This window comes from Sceloporus undulatus, chromosome 3 (genome assembly GCF_019175285.1).
Source record: "Sceloporus undulatus isolate JIND9_A2432 ecotype Alabama chromosome 3, SceUnd_v1.1, whole genome shotgun sequence".
Classification (NCBI taxonomy): domain Eukaryota; kingdom Metazoa; phylum Chordata; class Lepidosauria; order Squamata; family Phrynosomatidae; genus Sceloporus; species Sceloporus undulatus.
The window spans coordinates 145,998,271-146,019,760 of record NC_056524.1 but is presented as its reverse complement, the minus strand read 5'-3'; the positions used below and the strand labels follow the sequence as shown (position 1 = coordinate 146,019,760).

General features: G+C 41.4%; 1 protein-coding gene across 4 annotated transcripts in view; it reads right to left on the bottom strand.

The window, feature by feature from the left end:
- Window positions 1-21,490, bottom strand: part of CHUK (component of inhibitor of nuclear factor kappa B kinase complex) — an 84,238-nt gene that overhangs the window by 52,915 nt on the left and 9,833 nt on the right. For 3 of the 4 annotated variants that reach the window (XR_006102879.1, XR_006102880.1, XM_042457595.1), the window contains exons 3-5: window positions 20,250-20,364; window positions 15,104-15,173; window positions 14,185-14,273 (exon numbers count right to left, since the gene is read on the bottom strand). Coding sequence is in view for 2 of the 4 variants with exons in the window: in XM_042457595.1 (XP_042313529.1) it covers window positions 14,185-14,273; window positions 15,104-15,173; window positions 20,250-20,364 (274 nt within the window). In the remaining 2 variants the exon portion in view is untranslated. The remainder of the gene's footprint in view (window positions 1-14,184; window positions 14,274-15,103; window positions 15,174-20,249; window positions 20,365-21,490) is intronic. The other variant, XM_042457596.1, reaches the window with a different exon arrangement.

Below are 21,490 nucleotides of genomic sequence, written 5' to 3'. Positions count from 1 at the left end.
TGGTTAGGATCAGATCTAAAATAGCTGACCCCCTTGTTGCCTCTTCCACCTTTTGGACCATGAAATTGTCTTCCAGGCAAGTGAGGAATTTGCTAGGCCTTGAGGATTTTGCTGAGTTTGACTTCCAGCAAATATCAGGATAGTTGAAGTCGCCCATCACTACTACATCTCTCTTTTCTGACTGTGTGGTCATCTGTTCTAGAAAGATATCATCCAATTCCTCAGTCTGACTTGGGGGTCTATAGTAGACTCCCACCGTAACATCCTTGTTGTTTCCCTCCCCTTTGATTCTTATCCAGATGCTCTCCACCTGGCTTCCATGATGGATGTCCAGGATCTCTTCACTGGTGTAAATATCTCTGACATATAGTGCTATTCCTCCTCCTTTCCTGTTTGGCCTATTTCTCTTAATAAGGTTATACCCCTCTATTTCCATATTCCAATCATGAGACTCATCCCACCAGGTTTCAGTGATGCCTATTATATCATATTTGCTTTGTTGTACTAGGAGTTCGAGTTCATCTTGCTTATTTCCCATGCTCTGTGCATTAGTGTAGAGACATTGCAGACCATGGTTCCCTTTTACTTGCTGCCTGTGCAAGTTTTTTTGCCTCCCACTGTTGGGTCCTTGCACTGTTTGCCTTGTTTCCTCTGTGTCAGTTTGACTATTTTTGCCATCCCTTTCGCCTTCCTTAATATTGTCTCCCTTCCCCTCGGAACTCAGTTTAAAGTTCTCCTGATCAAGTTCTTGAGACTGTTGGCAAAAACATTTCTTCCAACTGGCGTGAGATGCAACCCGTCTGTTGCAAGAAGTCCCTCCTCATGGAACCGCAGCCCATGATCGAAGAATCCAAATCCTTCTCGGCGGCACCATCTGCGAAGCCAGTTGTTCACATCTGCTATTTTCCTCTCCCTTTCTGGACCATGCCCTTCAACTGGCAGAAGAGACAAGATGACAACCTGTACATCCATTCCTTTCAGCTTCCTACCAAGCGCCTCGTAATCCCTTTTGATGTTCTGAAGGCTGTGTCTTGCAGTATCATTAGTTCCCACGTGGACCAAAAGGAAGGGGTATTGGTCAGTAGGCTTCACCAGTCTTGTCAGCCTCTCTGTCACATCACGGATCTTTGCACCTGGAAGACAACACACCTCTCGAGACATCTTGTCAGGCCTACAAATCACTGCTTCTGTACCCCTCAGCAAGGAGTCCCCCACTACGACCACACGCCTCCTCCGAGGCTTAGCAGCGACTGTTCCCTCGGGTGGGACTCTCAGGCTCCCCTGCTCTGTCCCTGAAGTCTGTCCATGCTGCTCTTCTTCATCCTCCTTGATAAGGGAAAGAGCTTCGAATCGATTCTCTAGCTGCAAGCTCCCAGAACAATTCCTTCTTGGCTTACTTCTCTTTGTGACATTCCTCCAGCTGTCTGCCTCCTGTGTTTGGCAAGTGACCTCCTCCACCCTAGCATCTTCCTCTGCGTGGTACTCATCCAAGATGGTTAGTTCTATTGTGTCCAGGAAATCCTCTTGTTCCCTAATCTGCTGAAGTGTAGCTACTCTGGACTCCAGCTGCTGCACTTTCTCCTCCAAGAGTGCTACCAACTTGCACTTGGTGCATGTGAAGTTCTCGACTTCTGTAGGCAAGAAGAGAAACATCCCACAAGAGTTGCAGGTGACTGCAGCAGATCCCTCGTTGTCCATACTGCAAAGTCTTTAGTAATGAGTATAACAGTCAATCTACTGGGAATACTTCTTTAAAGGAATGTACTGGCTGCTATCTTACACTTAAAGGGAAGGTTCTGTTTCAATATCTGATTCTAACCTGATGCCACTTTAGCAGAGTTGTTGAGTTGAAGAAAACCAAAATTCTGAAAGGCTCTGGAAGTTGGTATATAAAGCTAGTCTGCTAGCTCCGCCCCCTTGTGACTCACAGATGTGACTTACAGAAGCTCCTCCCCTTCAGCAACGAGCACACGGTCTCAAGCACACGGTCTCAAAATGGCTGCCAAGCAGCTCCTCTCCTTCTCCTCTCTCTGGCCGACTGCCAACGGATCCCCTGCGTTAAGGAGAGGGCCCACTGTAGTTGCTTTAGCTTTGACCACCTAAACCAAACTAACAATAACTGTACTAGAGTACTTTTATTATCTGCCACAGAATCTCATTCGCTTAGAATCAAGACCAGAATTTGTACCCCTTAAAGAGTGAAAAGGCTGTAACGTGGTGCATACATCTTCTTTTTCTCCCTCTTCTGAAAGCATTATAATAATTATACAATAATAATAATTTTATTTATATTTTCCTGCCTCTCCCAGATGGATCAAGGTGGGATTGCAGCCAATAAAAACACATACAAAACACATCAATAAAATACAATAACAATAATAATTCCATTACAATTTAACTCATCGTCAGTTAACAATAGCAATAAAATTATGCAATGGTCAGAGAAGTGGAGTGGTATCTCCTACACAAAGTCAGGTGGGTAAGCTAGCCGGAAGAGATCCATCTCAAGTGCCTTCCTAAATGCTTCCAAGGAGGTAATAAGGCAGATCTCTTCCGGAAGACTATTCCACAATTTCGGAGCAGCTACAGTAAAAGCTCTTTGGGAAGTCGATATAAGTCTGGTTGATTAATACTCTAGCAGATTCTTCCCAGTTGTGCGGGGCGGATTATGTAGAGAGTACATAGTAACTCAGGCCCAAGCCATGTAGGGCTTTAAAGGTAATAATCAACACGTTGTACTGCGCCTGGAAGCAAATCGGCAGTCAGTGGAGAGACTTCAAAACAGGTGTTATATGGTCAGACCTGGAAGAACGAATTACCAGTCTGGCTGCCGCATTTTGCAGAGCTGAAGCTTCTGATCTAGATACAAGGGTAGCCCCATGTAGAGTGCATTACAGAAATCAAGACAAGAGATTACCAGTGCATAGTCCATAGTCAATACTGAAACAATCTTAATTTTCTGCCATACAAGGGAGTGTGTAACTCCATCAAGTAGCTCAGGCTATCTGATGTGGAGGACTACCAATCCTAGAAACACATACCAGTCCATGAGAAAACAATTAAAAGTGGCACTGCTACAAATAAGTGCTTGTTATACTATCAAATGTGATGAACGAGATTTCCCACCCACCCAATGTACCATATTTATGCCTGTTAGCTACAACTCTTTTTGCAGAGGTACAAATCACAGCTGCCTAGGCCACTGTGGTATGACCAAATGCTTCCTTGCTTGTCTCTCTGGTACTTCAGTATCACCCTGGTGATGAGGGGGAACAGCAAGAAAGCATACATGACAGGACCTCCCCAGTGAAACAGGAAAGAATTGCTGCATTACTTTGCTTGATGAATCCAGGAGCAAGAATGTCTTGCAATTGTTCTTGGGAGAGGCAAAGAGATTCACCCTCCGCTGTATTCCACTCTCAGAAGACCAGCTAGACTGCATCAGTATGGAGCACCCATTTGGGGCATAAGTCTGACATTCTGCTCAGAGCATCTGCTAAGATGTCTTCTTCTTCTGGAAGATGGATTGCAGAGATGGAGATACTTCTGATGCTCCAGTTTCACAGTCTACGCATGAGATGGCACAGGGTCCTGGATTTCATTCCACTTTGTTTGTCCACATTACTGTGGAGATGCTGCTAACAACCTAAACCACCTTGCCTCATAGAAGTGTCTTGAAAGTTCAAAATGTTTCCTCCACTGCTAACATCTTGAGGACATTCACTCTCCTCCTCAGTCCTTGATATATTTACTGAGAGCCGTGCTGCATAAGGTCCCCAGCCCTCCAAGGATGCATTGGTTGCGACTGTAATTTCAGGATGTAGAGGGGGGAAAGACACCCCAGCCTGGACATTGTTTGGATGGAGCCACCACGCTAGTGATTGATTAACACTCTTTGGTGTGATGAGATGACGATGAGGGTAGCCCGTCAAGGGACCAAAGCAAGTCAGGAACCAAGCTTGCATGGATGCATCCTGACCTGTGATAACAGTTACTGATGCCATAGAAGGCATGAACCCGAGAAGCACTTGGAAAGGCTTCATACACACCCTGCAATTGCTTTGATACTTCATGGCAATGTTTAAGAGGGCTTGTTACTGTACAGCCTGCGTACGTTCAAGAATGCAGAATGGTCCCGATAAATCGCACTGTCTGAGAGGGAGTCAAATGAGACTTTTTTGAAGATGATGAGGCACAAGTGCAGAAGAAAGAAGGTTGATGTAATCGAGAAGCTTGTCTTGCAAATTTGCAAGGAGCCAGTCTTTGATGTAAGGGAAGACAACAAGCCCTTGTGGCATGAGCAACCACTGCACCGTGCATTTGTGAAAACTCGAGGGCAGCGAACAGTCCAAAAATGAGCATGCAAAACCAACTGACCCTTCTTCCTACAGCAAAACAAAGGAACCCCCTGTACAATGGTCAGATCACAACATGAAAGTATGTGTCTTTCAAATACAACACTGCAAACCAATCTTCTTCTTGCAACAGAAGAAGAATGGAACCAAGAGTGAGCATCCTAAACTGTTTGGGCAGGATATAGGAACTGACATCCCAAAGGTCCACAATCGGGTGGAGACCACAGTCTTTTTGGACAGGAGGACGTTAGCAAAAGAATCCCAGCAGAATGGATGGTACAGGGATGGCTTCAACAGCACCTTTCAGAAGCAGTGTAGCTACTTTGTAGACAAGAGTATCAGAGGGATAAATAACACGGATTAACCATGTAGCAGGATGTTAAAAGAGGGAAAAGTGATGGGAAAGGGAATAAGCATTGAGTGAAGGGGACAGCTTCCCTTGGTCCTCAGACTTCCTGATACTGGTCTTGGTCTTGAGACTGCTGATACTTCAGACTGGTGATTGCCTTTAAAACAGCATTAGAAAATCACTTCCGGCAGGCCTACCCGGCCAATTTTAAATCATGACTTTTTAATTGTATATAAGTGTATTTTAATGATTTGATAGTGTTGTATTTTAACTATGGGTCTATGCGTTTTTATTGTGTTTTGTATTTTAATATGTTATACCTCACTTCAAGCCTTGAGGAGAGACAGAAAATAAATAGCATTTATTAATTATTATTATTATTATTAGGCAGATGTAGAGGACTTATGTGAAGAGGAAGATATGAAAGCTTGAATACAAGGCCAGCGGTACCCTGAATGGCTGAAGGACCACCTTTGAATTGACAATTGCTTGGATGAGTTATTCCACAATAAGGATAGCTGCTCCCAGTTTGAAAGGGCTTTTGTAAATCTCAGAATACAGGGGGTTAGGACCCTGTCTGCTGGGAAAACAAATGTTAGTACTTACCCGTGATACATTCATTTCCAGCAGATGAGGGTCCTAACATCCTGCCCACCCGGGTGCTGCCGGCGGCCTCCGACCTGCCTGTTGGTGGACCTGCTTTGTTCTTCTTATTGCTGGATTGGTGTTTCTGAGTTCATGTTTGTTCTTTGACTAGTTTTTCTAAGGTGTTCTAGTTAACCCTTAGCTGATGTTAATAAAGTTCAGTTCCTTGATTTTACCTTACTAGTCGCTTGGCTTGTTACTGACTGAGGCCCAGAGGGGCCAGTCTTTGTTTTATTGTCCCTGCCTACAGGAGCAAATTGGGAAGAGCTAACCCAGAATACAGGATGTTAGGACCCTGGTCTGCTGAAAATGAATGTATCACGGGTAAGTACCAACGTTCATTTCTCTTTTTGTGTCGTGTCTTTTAGATTGTAAGCCTGAGGGCAGGGAACCGTCTAATTGAAAATAATAATTGTAAGCTGCTCTGATAGTCTTTAGGGCTGAAGGGTGGGGTATAAATACCATAAATAAATAAATAAATAAATAAATAAATAAGGACAAGGACAAAAGGCCCAGGTGATAATAAATGGTGAAATAACAAAAGGCTGTGAAATTCAGAAAGGTACGCCTCAAGGGTGCCCAATGTCCCCTTTATTATTTATCTTATCTTTAGAAATATTATTTAATGTCATTAGAGAAAATAAAATGATTAGAGGAATAAAAGTTAAAAATTAAGAAAGTAAATTAAGGGCCTATGCAGATGATACAGTTCTGTATTTATCTGAGCCATTAGAAAGCATACAGAATCTACTAAAACATAGTTTTTTTGTGGGTTTTTTGGGCTATGCAGCCATGTTCTAGAAGAGTTTATTCCTGACGTTTCACCTGCATCTATGGCAGGCATCTTCAGAAAATGCTGACATGGAAGAGATGTTGGCTAAAACAAATAAAGGAATATGGACTTGTAGCCAGGTGGACGAAGAGTTGGTGAGGGTTGATAGGGCAAGGCAAGAAGCAGGGGGAACGGAGGACCCAGAAGAGATTTGGCCAGGAGAGACCCTGCCCAGGGGGAAGGGGTTAAAAGGCGAGGGACAGGTTGACGAGAGGAGGGGCCAGGAACGCGGAAGACTGGGACGTGCGGAGGCAGTCATGCAAGGGAGAGGCAGTCTGGTAAGGAGCCCAGGACGGGTAGGCTGCCTGGTCACCTTGCAAGGGCCGGACAGTTTACTGAGAGCTGGGCCCCGGACGGAGGTAGTACTGCCAGACCCCAAGTTGGAGGGAGACTTTAGATACCCCCACGAGGGAGACTGGCGAAGACACACCACAGGACCCGTCGGGGGACTTCTGGGACCCCAAGGGAGAGCAGTGGGAGCAGAGGCCAGGGCCAGAGTTGACGGAGAAGGTTGACGCTGAACCCTCTGAGAAGTGCCAGGGAGGTGGACACGTGGAGATGATGGATCAGGAAGTGAGAGTGTGAAAGACTTTGGGGTGGAGGGCCATGATGAAGTAACCAAGCCTGAACCCAAGTGTGTTTATGTTGTGGAAGTCTATTAAGTTCTGTTTTAGTAAAGTTTGAAGCATTGCAAATTAACAAAGAGGTAGAAGCTATGTTGGAGTTAGGGGGTCATTGAACCGTCCAGGAGCCCTTGGCAGAGCCAGCCAGTGTTAGTTCCAAAACCAGATGGATCAGTATGTTTTTGTGTTGATTTCAGACAACTGAGTAAGATATCGAAGTTTGATGCATAACCCGTGCCAGGAACAATAAATCTTCTTGAAAAATTAGGACAGGCTCAGTTTTTATCCTCTTTAGATTTGACAAAGAGATACTGGCAAATAGTTGAGACCTGAGAAAAAGGGAAAAAAACAGCTTTTGATACCCCTAAAGGGTTGTTTCAGTTTACCAGAATGCCCTTTGAGCTGCATGGAGCAGCTGCTACGTTTCAGAGATTAGTGGACAATTTGTTGAGGGATCTAGCTTTTTCTGCAGCTACTTATATTGATGAAATTATCATTTTCAGTAACATGTGGGAAGAACATCTTAAGCATTTAAGGGCAGTGCTGGAAGCTCTTTGAGCAGCTGGTTTGACAGCTAATCCAAAAAAATGTGCCGTGGCTTGCCGTACAGTTAAATGTTTAGGACATGCGGTTGGCAATGGAGAAATAAATCCTTTGGTGGACAAAATCCTGGAAGTGCAGGACTGGGTGGAACCTAAGACAAAAAAACAAGTACAGTGGTACCTCGGGATACGAATTACCCAGCTTACGAATTTTTCGGGATACGAATAAATCCCATAGGGATTTATTGTTTCGGGTTACGAACGTTTTTTCGGGTTACGAAAAAACGCCGGCGCTGTTTTAAATGGAGCCGCGGCAGAGCCGCGGCTTTTTTTCCCATTAGCGCCTATGGCAATTCGGGTTACGAAGGTTTTCGGGTTACGAAATTAGCCGCGGAACGAATTAATTTCGTAACCCGAGGGAGCACTGTATGATGATTCTTGGGCCTGGCGGGATACTATCGGCAGTTGATACCCCCGTTTGCCCATATTGCGACCCCCTTGACCAATTTGATAAAAAAAATGTAAGCCGCGTAGAGTAGCGTGGGATACTGAAGAGCAAAAGGCCTTTGATACCATCAAGGCTTATTTAAATAGCTACCCCATTCTTTGGTCCCCAGATTTAAACAAACCATTCTTATTTCAAACAGACGCTTCGGAGTTGGGATTAGGAGCGGTGTTGACTCAAATATGGGAGGATGGGGAACATCCAATATTATACCTCAGTAAAAAATTGAAGCCCGCTGAACAGAAATACGCAGCCATTGAGAGGGAAGCATTGGCCATTAAATGGGCCATTACCACACTGCGGTATATGCAATTACAACCATATGCGTTTACTGTACAACATCGTCAAGGATTGCTACACACTAATGCTGATTTCTTTTCTCACCAGGCAGCCTGGACCTCGACACACACATCAACCCTCTTGGTGGGAGGGTTAGGTAGCCAGATGGATGAAGAGTTGGTGAGGGTTGATGGGGCAAGGTGGGAAGCAGGGCCCCTGGACGGAGGTATTTCTGCCAGACCCCAAGCTGGAGGGGACTTTAGATACCCCCAGGAGGGAGACTGGCGAAGACAGACCACAGGACCCGTCAGGGGAGTGCTGGGACCCCAAGGGAGAGCAGTGGGAGCAGAGGCCAGGGCCAGAGTTGACGGAGAAGTGCCCGGGAGATGGACACGTGGAAATGAGGGACCAGGAAGCGTGAGTGTGAAAGACTTTGGGGTGGAGGGCCACAGTGAAGTAACCAAGCCTGAACCCAAGTGTGTTTATGTTGTGGAAGTTTATTAAGTTCTGTTTGAGTAAAGTTTGAAGCATTGCAAATGCCTACTGAGCATCCTTTACTTCGGGTAATCGAAACCAAAGGGAACTCACATGTGGTGCCAGGATGTCCCAAGGAGTAAACGTCCCGCCCACAGGACTCTATTCAGGTTTCAGAGTCAATAAAGAAAAAAACAAAGGTCTTGACAATGAATATGATACAAAAAGACAGAGAAATATTGGCTCTGAAATCTGGATACAAAATAAAAATGAAAGTTAGATATTTGGGGGTGACAGTTACAACAAAAAAATTGGACTTTTAAAAAACAATTATGAGAAAATATAGAAAAAATTAGAGAAAATCTGAAAAAATTGGAAAAGTTACAGTTATCACTATTAGGATGTATATCTATGATAAAAATGGACGTATTGCTAAAAATGTTATTTCCCCCCCCAAGTTATACCTATAATATTGAATGAAGTGCCATTTAAGGATTGGCAGAAAGATACAGTATAACAGATTTTATTTGGACAGACAGAAAAGCTAAAATTATGTTTAAAATACTTCAAGATGAAGTGACAGGAGGGGGATTAGGATTACCAAACCTAAAATTATATTATTTTGCTAACAGTTTGGAATGGTTGAAGGAACAGTTATGCTAAGATGACAGGAATCTGTTATCTGTGGAAGGTATTGATAATTGGTACGGGTGGCATGTTTATGATAAAGTAAAAGTAAACAATGACTTTAAAAATCATTACATAAGAAAAGCATTATGGAGGATTTGGGAAAAAATACAAACCAGGATAAATAGAAGAATTTCAAAAATGCTATCTCCGAAAAAAGCTTTTCATTGATGAGATGAAGAAAGGCAAATGGTTGACATATGAGGACCTACTAACAGAAAAGAAAACTACGATTGAAAACTAGAAAAGAATTAAAAGGTGAAGACCATAACTATTTAATATATATTTAATATACCTTTTTATTGTACTGTTTTTAATTATTTCCAGTCCTGGGAAAAGAGTGAGATACAAATAAATATCGTAAATAAATATATAAATATAAATATTAAGTGTAACTGGTTCGTATATACACAAATAAAAGAAAGATATAGCAAAAATCATAATTCAGTAGATATAGTGTTTGAAGAAATGGAGCTAGAAAAAATAATATTAAAAGAAACAGAACATGTCTTATCAAAGATACATAAGGTATTATTCCAATGGGAAATGGAGGATGAACAAGTTAAAGAGTATAGGTTTAGCTGGGCCCAGGATTTAGGCAGCCCAATCCAATTTGAGGAATGGGAGGAAATTTGAGGAATGGGAAAAAGAAACTAAAACACACTCTAAATTTTTGCATGAAATAAAGCTACAGTTTAGGTAGTATCTAACACCAGAAAGACTATCCAAAATAAATAAATAAATAAAAAGATAACAATGTGTTGGAAATGTAGAAAAGACAAGGGCTCTTTAATTCATATGTGGTAACAGTGTGAAACTGTGAAAAACATTTGGTCCCAAATCCATGCAGAACTACAGAAAATATTATGAATACAAATTAAAAAAGAACCAAAATTATTTATTTTAGGTATAACTTATGAAGAAATTGGGATGTGGTGGCTCAAGTAGTTAAGACGCTGACTCTGTTGATTGTAAGATCAGCAGGTTGGCAGTGTGAGGCAGAAGTGCCGCATGATGGGGTGAACTCCCATCACTAGTCTCAGCTTCTGCCAATCTATAAGTTTGAAAGCATGCAAATGTGAGTAGATAAATAGGTGCCACTTTGGTGAGAAAGTAAGTGGTGTTCTGTGCAACCATGCTGGCCATATGATCACAGAGTTGTCTCTGACAATACTGGCTCTTTGGCTTAGTAATGGAGATGAACACCAGCCCCTATGGTTAGACACGACATGACAATCTTGTCAACAAGGAATACTTTTACCTAATAAAGAAATAGATAGAAAGTATGGAGAAAAGCTCTATTATATGTTAACAGCTACACAAGTAATGTATGCAAGAAGTTGGGGGAAAAAAGAAATCAGTTACAGAGTGGTATTGGAAATTACTGGACCATATTGCAATGGACAAGTCTAATCAGAAATAAAACAACAGAAAAATTTAATGGTGAATGGTCTTTAATAATAAAAGAAATATAACTTAGACTAGAAAAAATTAGTTAACATATAATGATGAGACTAATAAAGGTAGAAAATAAATGTAAGAACACAGAACAAGAATAAAGGATAAAAAGAAATAAAAGTGGATTAAAGAAACAAAGACTAGATAAAAGAAGGAAATATAAGAAAATAAAAAAAAACAAATATATGAAAATATTACAAATTTAATTAGATAGATAGCTAGATAGAAAATTGATAATCATGTTATATTCATGGAAAATTAAAAGTCAGTTTAAATAGTTAGAAATATTTCAAGAAATATTCTTTTAAAATATGACACAGAAGATGAAACCTTCAAAAATCAAATGATCAAATGGGCTAATAGTACTGGACATCCTATTCAAATGTCTCAATGGGAAAAAGTCTGGAAGAATGGAATCACACCGTCTCCCAAAACTTGAGGGAAAACTTCTTCAAAATGCTCTGTCAATGGTATCTCTCACCAGAAAAAATCGCAAGGATTCATAAAACAAAGAACAATACTTGCTGGAAGTGTAAAAAGGACATAGGCACTTTTTACCACCGTTGGTGGACTTGTAAATGGGATAAATGTTATTGGACAACGATTAACGATCTCATTGGTAAAATTTTGAAAGTAAAATTGAAGCTAAAACCAGAATTTTATTTATTAATGATATTTGGAGATGAATTGTTGTTAAAGATAAACACAAAAAGATTGTATTTTATACAGTTTCTCTTGCACGAGTGTGTTTTGGTCAAAAATGGAAATGTGAAGCCATCCCAACAAAATAAGAATGGTTGTTGAAATTATACGATAGGATGGAGATTTACAAATTGACGCAGGTATTAAGAGGTAGAACCCAAGAACAATTTGCTGAAGAATGGGGAAAAGTAATTGAATTTCTTGAAGAAAATTGGGAGAAAACAGCGACTATAAATCTGTATTAAATTCAATCAGAGATATGACCCTGTTGGTGCTCAATGGTCTGACAAGACACTCCATGAGAACTTATTGGATTCTTACAGGGTGGCAATAGATGCAGCAAAGAATTCCTTCTATGCTGCACTTATTGCATCAGCAGAGTCTTGTCCAGTAGAGCTATTCAGGGTTGTTAAAGACTTAACCCAACTGTCTCCCACCCTGAACTTCTTATTGGAACCAACTAAAGTCTACTGTGATGCTTTTAATGACGTTTTTGTGGATAAAATCTCTCAGATAAGAGTCGATCTGAATGCGGGCATTATAACAGAAACAGAAAGAGAGGCGTCCAGTGACTCTGTGGACTATATTAGACTGGATCATTTTGAGTCTGTAAATACCAATGAAGTGGACAAGATTCTTGGAAGTGTAAGGAGGACAATGTGCCCCCTCGATCCTTGCCCATCATAGTTGACCGTCCAGGGAGGGGATACAATGAAAACATTATTACAACTCATAATCAATGCATCCCTTAGGGAGGGAATATTTCCATCTAAACTTAAACAAGCAATAGGAAGACCATTTCTAAAAAAAAAACCCTCCCTGGATCCCTTGAGGAGGACCAATTATAGACCAGTCTCTGGGCAAGTTGATCGAGAAGGCAGTTGCCTTCCAGCTCCAGCTTGTCTTGGATGAAGCCAATTAGGTGGACCCATTTTAGAAGTCCGCTGCCACCGCTGCTGACCGCCACCACCCAGGATACTCCACTCCTCCAGCGGCTTCAGAAGTCCACCGCTTGATGTAAACATAGACCCATGAGCAGTGTCTGGACTTGATGTAAACATATTAGGTGAAGATATGTAAGGCTGTGATAACTAATTACAGTTAACTACTTTTGGAGGGAGGGAGGGAGGGTGTATTGTTGTTTTATGTGTTTAAAATCTAAATTTAAAAAAGTAATTTAAAAAACAGATCCCATTCATATGTACCCAAGCTGCTAAGGAATATGCTTTACAAACATAGGGGGCAAAGTTGCTTATAAGAAGCAACAATACAGTGGGCCCTTGGTATCTGCTGGGGTTTTATTCCAGAATCCCCCAGGGATATCAAAATCCATGGATGCTTGAGTCCCATTATATACAATGGCATAGTAAAATGGTGTCCCTTATATAAAATGGCAAAATCAAGATTTGCTTTTTATAACTTTTTAGATATGTTCAAGCCATGGATGGCTAAATCTGCGGATGCAGAATCTACGGATACAGCGGGTCAACTGTATTCATTTTTACATTTTGGGATCACATCCAAGGAAAATACCTTTCACAATGCTCCTTGACCATATATACACCTGCATCAGCCTTTTTGTAGGAAACTTATGAAGAATTTGACCAGGACATAGCTAGTGCCCTCTAAATTCTGAGCAGCCCTCCCAACTCCATCTTTTCTGTTTACACCATTATCCAGCAGCATTTCTTCTCAACAGTGCTAATTACATTATTTCACCCCATTTTACAGAAGATGGCCAGAAAAGAGTTGGTATAGTGGTCTTGAAATCATCAACGTTTTGTTCCTTCTCACCAGCTGGTTTTAAGTCCTGTCCACTAAATATATACAGCAGTTCTTAAACAGACCCATGTCAAAGCTGTGTATGTTCTCCATCACTCCACTGGCTGCCTATTCGTTTCCAGGCACAGTACAAGGTGTTGGTCATTACCTTTAAAGCCCTCCATGGCTTGGGCCCAACCTACTTAAGGGATCGCTTCCTTCCATACAATCCGCCCCGTGCACTCAGATCCTCTGGGAGGAATTTGTTGCAGTCCATAAAGACCAGATTGACGGTGACCTCCCAGAGGACTTTTTCCGCGATCACTCCCACTTTATGGAATGGCCTGCCAGATGAGATCCGTCAAATTACCAACCTAGAGAGCTTCAAGAAAACTGTCAAGATGGATCTCTTCCGGCAGGCCTTCCCAGAATAGAACCCAGCCACGTAACACTCCCCCAACAGACATATATAAGTGAAGTCTCTGCGCACCATTATTTTATTATTGTATTACTGTTTTTAGATTTTATTGCCTGTAATTTTAATGGATAGAATTGTTTAATCCTTTTTTAAGGGGGGGATTGCATATATTGTAGTTTTAAAGGTTGTACACCGCTTTGATTGTGGTAACAAAAAGCAGGATATAAATTGAAGTTTTATTTATTTTATTATTTATTTATCCCTTCTAACATGGGCATGCTTGTAGAATACCAATAAAAACATTCAATTTAGACTATAGGTTAATGATTACCAAATGTTGGACCTCCAACTGTTTTGGAGTTCAAATCTCAGAAGCCCCAGCCAACTTGGCAAACAGTCAGGAATTCTGGGAGCTTAAGTCCAAAACATCTGGAGGACTAAATTTTGGGAATTACTGCAGGTGATAATCCACAAATTCTTGTTCTATCCAGCCAAAGTAAAATTAAGGAAATTTACAGATGTGCTATTTGAGTTATGCACTATACTTCACTTACCTTCCCACCTTCATCCTGAAGAACTATATTTTCAGGTTTTAGATCTCTATGTATTATTCTGTTTTCATGTAAGTAGTGGATACCAGACCCTGTAAATCATATATTTTTGGAAAAGACATTTTGAGAGGGGAAAAACAAGTTTAGCATAAATCTAGCCCAATCTACAACATATCTAAGCAGCAATTGATAAGGAAGAATGAAATTAGTATTGTAATTACTCTTGTGCAATTTTTCAGTTCTTGTATAATAGTCAGTCTGCATTCCATTATCAATATTTTTTTAAAACAGCCTTGTTTAGATAAAAAACAAAATAATTTCCCAGCTGTCGCCCAATATTATGTCTAGAACTCAGTTTTTGAAACATGGTGGGTTTAGCATCCCTCTCCTAGGAAATGCCACAAGCTGTTACTCTGGAGGGAGACAAAGGTCATCATATTCCCAAACGGTCTCATCCACCAATCTGCAGGCCTCTCTCAGCTCAGCACTACTTTAAAGGAATGAAACTATTTCTTCAGAGCCAAGAGGTCACTATGCTGCACTCTAGGAGCAGAGAGGCCAGCTGGCTTTCCTCTCCATTTTGTTCTTGTCCTTTCCTTACCCCTCTTAATAGCTCCTAGGTTTCTATCCTTTGGGAGGCCACCTCCAACTTTTTATACTCATTCATTCTAACTCATAGCAAATATATTCTCAATCTGGTGAATTCAAACTAATTTTAAATTCACATACTACCATCAGAACCAATTATACAAATTAAGAAGTAAGACTATCATAAACATCTTGTAAAATTAAAATAATAAGTATTTAGAATGTATCCAGTCTTTCCAGAATTTAAAAACACAAGCTTTGAGACAAAATGAACTGAGAATCTCGTGGGGGTGGTGGGGTTGTTATAAAAACAAATAGACCACAACTGACATACCAATGTCACTAAGAAGGGAAAGTATCTGGCTTTCCTTAAGACCACAACAATTTTCAGGTAAGTTCAACAGCTAAAAAGAAAGAACAAACAATATTTGAATTAGAAAAGGGAAATATTATTAAATGCTCAGTAATCACTACAAATACTTCAAAGAAGCAAACATTTTATAACCAAGCAGTTGTTCATGAATGCAATAGATAAACAGAAGGAGGACTCTGACAATCCAAGATAAGCACCTCTTCAAGTAATCAACTGTAAGTGCATCTTAAGAGTGTCTCAGCTGTTAAACCTATTCAGCTTAAAACAGAGAGGCACCAGCAAGCATAAAATCTATTACCCATCCTTCCATTCATCCACTATGCCAGTACTTAAACCTTTTTCCCCTTGGGACTCCTCTTTACATCTACATGCAGACATTGTGCTCCCCCACACAAAATGTAGCAGATAAATAAAAATATTGTATTTATTTAGTATGTGTATTTTCATTCGCACATTCATGTACCGGTATATCCATATTTTAACATTTTATAAGGAAATAAAATCTTACTATTTAAAATAGTTTTATTTATGTAAATTCAATATTCAATTTAACATATTTGTAAATTTTACACATGAAAAAGGTTGAGAAGAAAAGGAAGAGAAGGAGGGATCACAGCCTCTAAGTCTCATGTTTGAGAACCACTGTACTATGGCCTTTTGCTTGACAATAGACACAGATGGCTTCAGGATTCTTCAGTCCCAGGCATTAGTATCAGTGGACATCATCTGGCACTGCCCATTGACATTATAACTTCCTCCTCTAGCCATACCTAATCCCACCCTAAAATAAACATAACTCTTTTCCAGCATGACAACCCCCTGCTATATTATGTTTAAATATAACATTGTGTGTGTGTGTGTGTGTATGAGAGAGAGAGAGAGAGAGAGAGAGAGAGAGTGTATGTGTGTTAAAAACAGGAGTGGAAAGCACACACTGAAACCAGCAAGCCTAGCAGGGCCCACAAAGGGACAAGCAATGATCAAGCAAAATTTATCTTTGGCTGAGGAAGGCTGGCTGTATTAATTCCCTGGATAAGTCCCATAAAGCTGCCACTAATGGGTCTGCTAATTCAACTTGATCTGAGAAGTGTGTAGCGCCATTTATTACCTAGTGAACTCCACAGAGACGTCATAGTGGTCAGGCATGGAGGACACTAATTTGAATTCACATGAGAATAATAATAATAATAATAATAATAATAATAATAATAACAACAACAACAATAATAATAATTCTATTTATATCCTGCCTCTTCCGCTTTGAGGATCGAGGCGGGTAACAGCAGAGTTTATACAATATAAAACAATAAAAACAACAAGCCCCACAAGTATAAAATTAAACAATAAAACATGGTTAAAATACATAACAATATGGCAAAATTAATAAACAAACCACAAATAAGAAAAATAAGAAAAGGAGGGGGATTCAGTTGGTTCTGGACATTATCAATTGGGGAAGGCCTGCCAGAAGAGAAAGGTTTTTGTCGCCTTTTTAAAAGCCTCGCGTGAGGATAATTGGCAAATCTCTTCTGTCAGGTCATTCCAAGTTTTTGGAGCGGTGACAGAGGAGGACCTCTGGGAGGTCACCGCCAGCCTGGTCTTTCTAGACTGTAAGAGGTTTTTTCCTGGAGGATCAGAGAGTATGGGAAGGATTGTATGGGAGGAGGCGTTCCTTCAAGTAGACTGGACCCAGGCCATGTAGGGCTTTATAGATGATAACCAACACCTTGTACTGTGCCCGGAGGCTAATAGGCAGCCAATGTAGTGATTTTAAAATAGATGTAATATAGTCAAACTTGGATTTTCCAGCAACCAGTCTGGCTGCCATATTTTGTATCAATTGGAGCTTCTGGACGTGGCACAAAGGTTGCCCCATGTAGAGCGCATTGCAGAAATCAAGACAAGAGGTTACTAGAGCATGTACGACCGTTTCTAGCTTCTGCTGCTCCAGGTAGGGGCACAACTGGCATATCAGCCAAAGCTGATAACAGGCACTCCTGGCTGTCGCATCAATCCAAGAAGACAGTTGAAGCGACAAATCCAGGAGCACTCCTAAGCTGCGGACGCAGTCTTTCAGGGGAAGTGTGACCCCATCTAGAACTGGCGAACTTATCCTCATACCCGGATTGGGGTTACCTATCACGAGTACCTCCGTGTTATTTGGATTCAGTTTAAGTCTATTTTCCCTCATCCAATCCATTACTGACTTCAGGCAGTCATACGGGGGGAGATGCCCTCCTTGGTCACTGAAACAGTCTGAGACATAGAGAAATAAATTTGGATGTCATCAGTGTACTAACACCCCGCCCCATGTCTCCAGATGATCTCACCCAGTGACTTCATGTAAATGTTAAACAGCATGGAGGACAGAATGGCGCCCTGAGGGACGCCAGATGTCAGCTCTCTCATAGAGGAGCAGCTGTCCCCCAGCATCACCATCTGGAATCTGCCCGAGAGGTAGGAACATAGCCACTGCAAAGCAGAGCCAGCAATTCCCAACTCTCTCAGGTGTTCCAGGATACCATGGTCTATGGTATTGAAGGCCGCTGAGATGTCCAAGAGCACCAAAAGGGCCACACTTCCCCTGTCAATGCACAAAGCAGAAGTATCTTAGCAAAACTTTGCACTGGTCGGATAAATAATAATTCAGATCAGAGATCACGATTCCTTCCTATGGGAGGACCATCTGAAAGGCCAAGTTTCCTTTAGCTTCCAGCCTCAGAAGGCCCCCTGTCACTAACGCTTGCCCTGCGTTTACCCTTTTAACACTAGCCCTAAGTGTATATGGCCCCAAGTGTCACCCTAAACTACACTCAATATTTTAGGTAAGTCTGTTCTTCTTTACTGTTGATGATAATCACTTCAAGTCAGAGTCAAGCACTGTAAAAGTAAACAGTAACTTTTATTGAGAAACAGAAATAAAGTGTCTTGTGTGCATTAGTTTCAAGCTTAGTATGGTTACATTAGCATTAAACACTTGGCAGGCTTTTAGACACTCTTTAGACTCACAGAATCATAGAGTTGGAAGAGACCGCAATGTTCATCCAGTCCAACCCCCTGCCATGCAGGAAATCTAAATCAAAGCATCCCCAACAGATGGCCATCCAGCCTCTTTTTAAAGACCTCTAAGGAAGGAGACTCCACTACACTCCGAAGGAGTTTGTTCCACTGTCGAACAGCCCTTGCTGGCAGGAGGTTCTTCCTAATGTTGAGGTGGAATCTCTTTTCTTGTAACTTGCATCCATTGCTCCGGGTCCTAGTCTCTGGAGCAGCAGAAAACAAGCTTTCTCCCTCCTCAATATGACATCTCTTCAAATATTTAAACAGGGCTATCATATCACCTCTTAACCTTCTCTTCTCCAGACTAAACATCCCCAGCTCCTTAAGTAGTTCCTCATAGGACACCCTCCTTTGGACACGTTCCAGTTTTTCAACATCCTTTTTAAATTGTGGCGCCCAGAACTGGACACAGTATTCCAGGTGGGGCCTGACCAAAGCAGAATAGAGTGGCACTATTACTTCCCTTGATCTAGATACTATACTTTTACTGATGCAGCCTAAAATTGCATTGGTGTTGTTAGCTGCCGCATCGCACTGTTGACTCATGTTCAACTTGTGGTCTACTTGGACTCCCAGATCCCTTTCACACGTAGTCTCATTTACTTTATTCTACCCTCTTTCCCTAAGTATAGACACCATCCAGGCCAGAGTAACTGAACCAAACCAGAGTTAACTGCCACAACTGACTTTGTGTTTTTAAAAATTTCCCCTCTTGTCCGGAGGCTCCTTCCATCAAAACAGCTGGGCTGGATTTCACTCCTTTGTTGTCTGTTGCCTGGCAACAGGCTATCAAGCTTCCCTTCACTCCCCAAACTAGCCAGCTTTAAAGCACTCCATCACAATTCCCATCTGGGTTTCCCATTGCAAGCCCTGAGTCAGTAGTAAAAGCAGATGAATCAAACAACTCTCAAAGGATAGTAAAAATCACTTTGGCATCCATCAGCATACAATACCCCCAGGCATTGTCTAAATACTCTAAAGAGCAGAGAATTTACAAGTCACTTTCCCCACAGCTGTCAGAGGCAGACAAAAGTGGGTGGGGAGAAATAACAGTCTAGAAAGAAAAACAAGTTGTCTGTAAGCAAAACATGGAGAAAGAAAGGAAGGGATAAAATGGCTAAGAGAAACTAGAAACGAAGGAAAGTTAAGGCGAAGAACATCTGACTTGTCCTGAGACCTAAGGAAGAGGTGGTGGATGATCTAAAGATTCAATAGATTTCTATGGTTTGATGATGATTTAACCTTACCCCCTCACCATTTAGGATTGCTGTTTCCTTGCCTCTGCTAGCAGCAGAACAATTCAATGCAGATATACATGGTGTGCATGGATGACCTGCCTCCAGCACCCTGTACCCCAAGACAATTCATTTCTGGTCAGGCCAATGAACAGATGATGTCTGGGTAGCAGCCCAATTATGTGTTCAAATTGAGTGTATTAGGATGTCATACTCATGTGCCACTTGTAAGCCCAATTAGATTCCGAACAATTCACTAAACAAATATTTGTAAACAGAGCATACACATAAGAGATTACTGCACTACACTTTCATAGTGCTGCTATTCTACTTTTATGGCTCTGGCTGCCTCCTGTTGCATTCTGGGGTTTGTAGTTCTATAAGGCTTAAGAGCTCTCTAGCTGAGAATCTGAAATGCTTTTCCCTCAACTGCAAATCCCAGAATGCCACAGGAAGCAGCCAAAGTGGAATAGCAGCACTATAAGAGTGTAGTGTGGTAATCTCCAGAGACATCTTGTTTGTCCTGTTTGCAAGCAGAATTTGATTTATGTATCCTAAGTAGCACTGTCATGGGAAAGGAAACTAACAGAGCAAAACACCTCCAAAACATCTACAGCTCGTTGGTTGTATGTCATCTTTGGAGGCCTTAGCCTTGCGCTTTCCCCCATCCCACATACTTTGGGCGCTGTATACCAAATTCCAACAGAAAGCTGTCAGGAAAGTTAACTGCATGGAAAGAGTAAGGAATACATCAGCTTTGTACAACAAACTGAAAGCCAAGCTACAGTCACGTAGTTAGAGATAAGTCTTACCTTCCTGAGATCTCCCTTGGAGCAATATTCCATTGCCAATAGTGGAACATCATTAACAAGGAAATTCATTTCTTCAGGCACTTCACAGGCTTTTACAATATTGGGGTGGTTCAGCCTAAAGAAGTGGGAGAAATAAATACTATGTATTCAGAAAATACTCAGTCTACGTACAGTGATTTCCTTATGGGTAGCTGGAAATTTCACAATATCAACATTTTGTGTTGAAACTGGAATAAATGAAATAATAGAATCATAATTTGAAGAGACTTCAATGGCCATCCAGTCCAACCCCATTCTGCCATGCTGAAACTCACAAGCAAAGCACCCCAGACAGATGGCCATCCAGCCTGTTTAAAGACTTCCAAAGAAGGAGGCTCCACCACTCTCAGAGGTGGAGATTCTGTCTCAAAATTAGGAAGAATATCCTGACAGTAAGAGCTCTGGTTGAACAGCTCTTACTGTCAGGACATTCTTCATTTTTTTATTTTAAAATGTTTTATTTAATATGAAAAACAATTACAGTACATAATACCAAATAACACAGTACCTACAAACAATTCATATACACAGACACTATGCACGATCTGTTAACAAAAACAAAAACAAATAAAAAGCAAGTCATATTGTTCTTATAAACAGATTACTTCCTGATTAGTCATACCAAACTTGATCAAATAGATAATTCCGCTACTTCTTTTTTATTATATAACATAATCATAATAGTGGTCTCTGGTATCATCTCTAATTAGCTTTGAATTAGCTTCAAGGATAATGACATGAGAGAAGTTTTACTATTTCTATGTCAGCATTATTTCCCAACATCAGCTATCAAGAGAACTTAAAGTACTTGCAAGCTAATACATTATATATGGTACACTTATGTACTCATACCACATACCACTATTATACTACGAAATGTCCAAACTAAGGCGGGTTACAGACCGCCACTTACGACACGCTCCACGTGTGCTAGGGTTAGGAAGGGGCGTGGTACGGTTAGGAAGAGTTGCCCCTTTCTAACTGGCCCTGGCCCCAACACGCGCGGAGCGCATTGTAAATGGCGGTGCGGAAGTGATGCCGCAAGGGCGCACTTTGCCCCTCGCGGCGCCACTTCCGCGTTTTGAAAAGGAGCGCCATTTTGGCGCTCCTTTTTCGCTGCACCGGAAAGCCTCGCGGTCTGGCCACTGGGGCTTCCCTCAGCAGCAAATGGCGGCGGCGGCAGACCACCCGCTTGAGGGCAG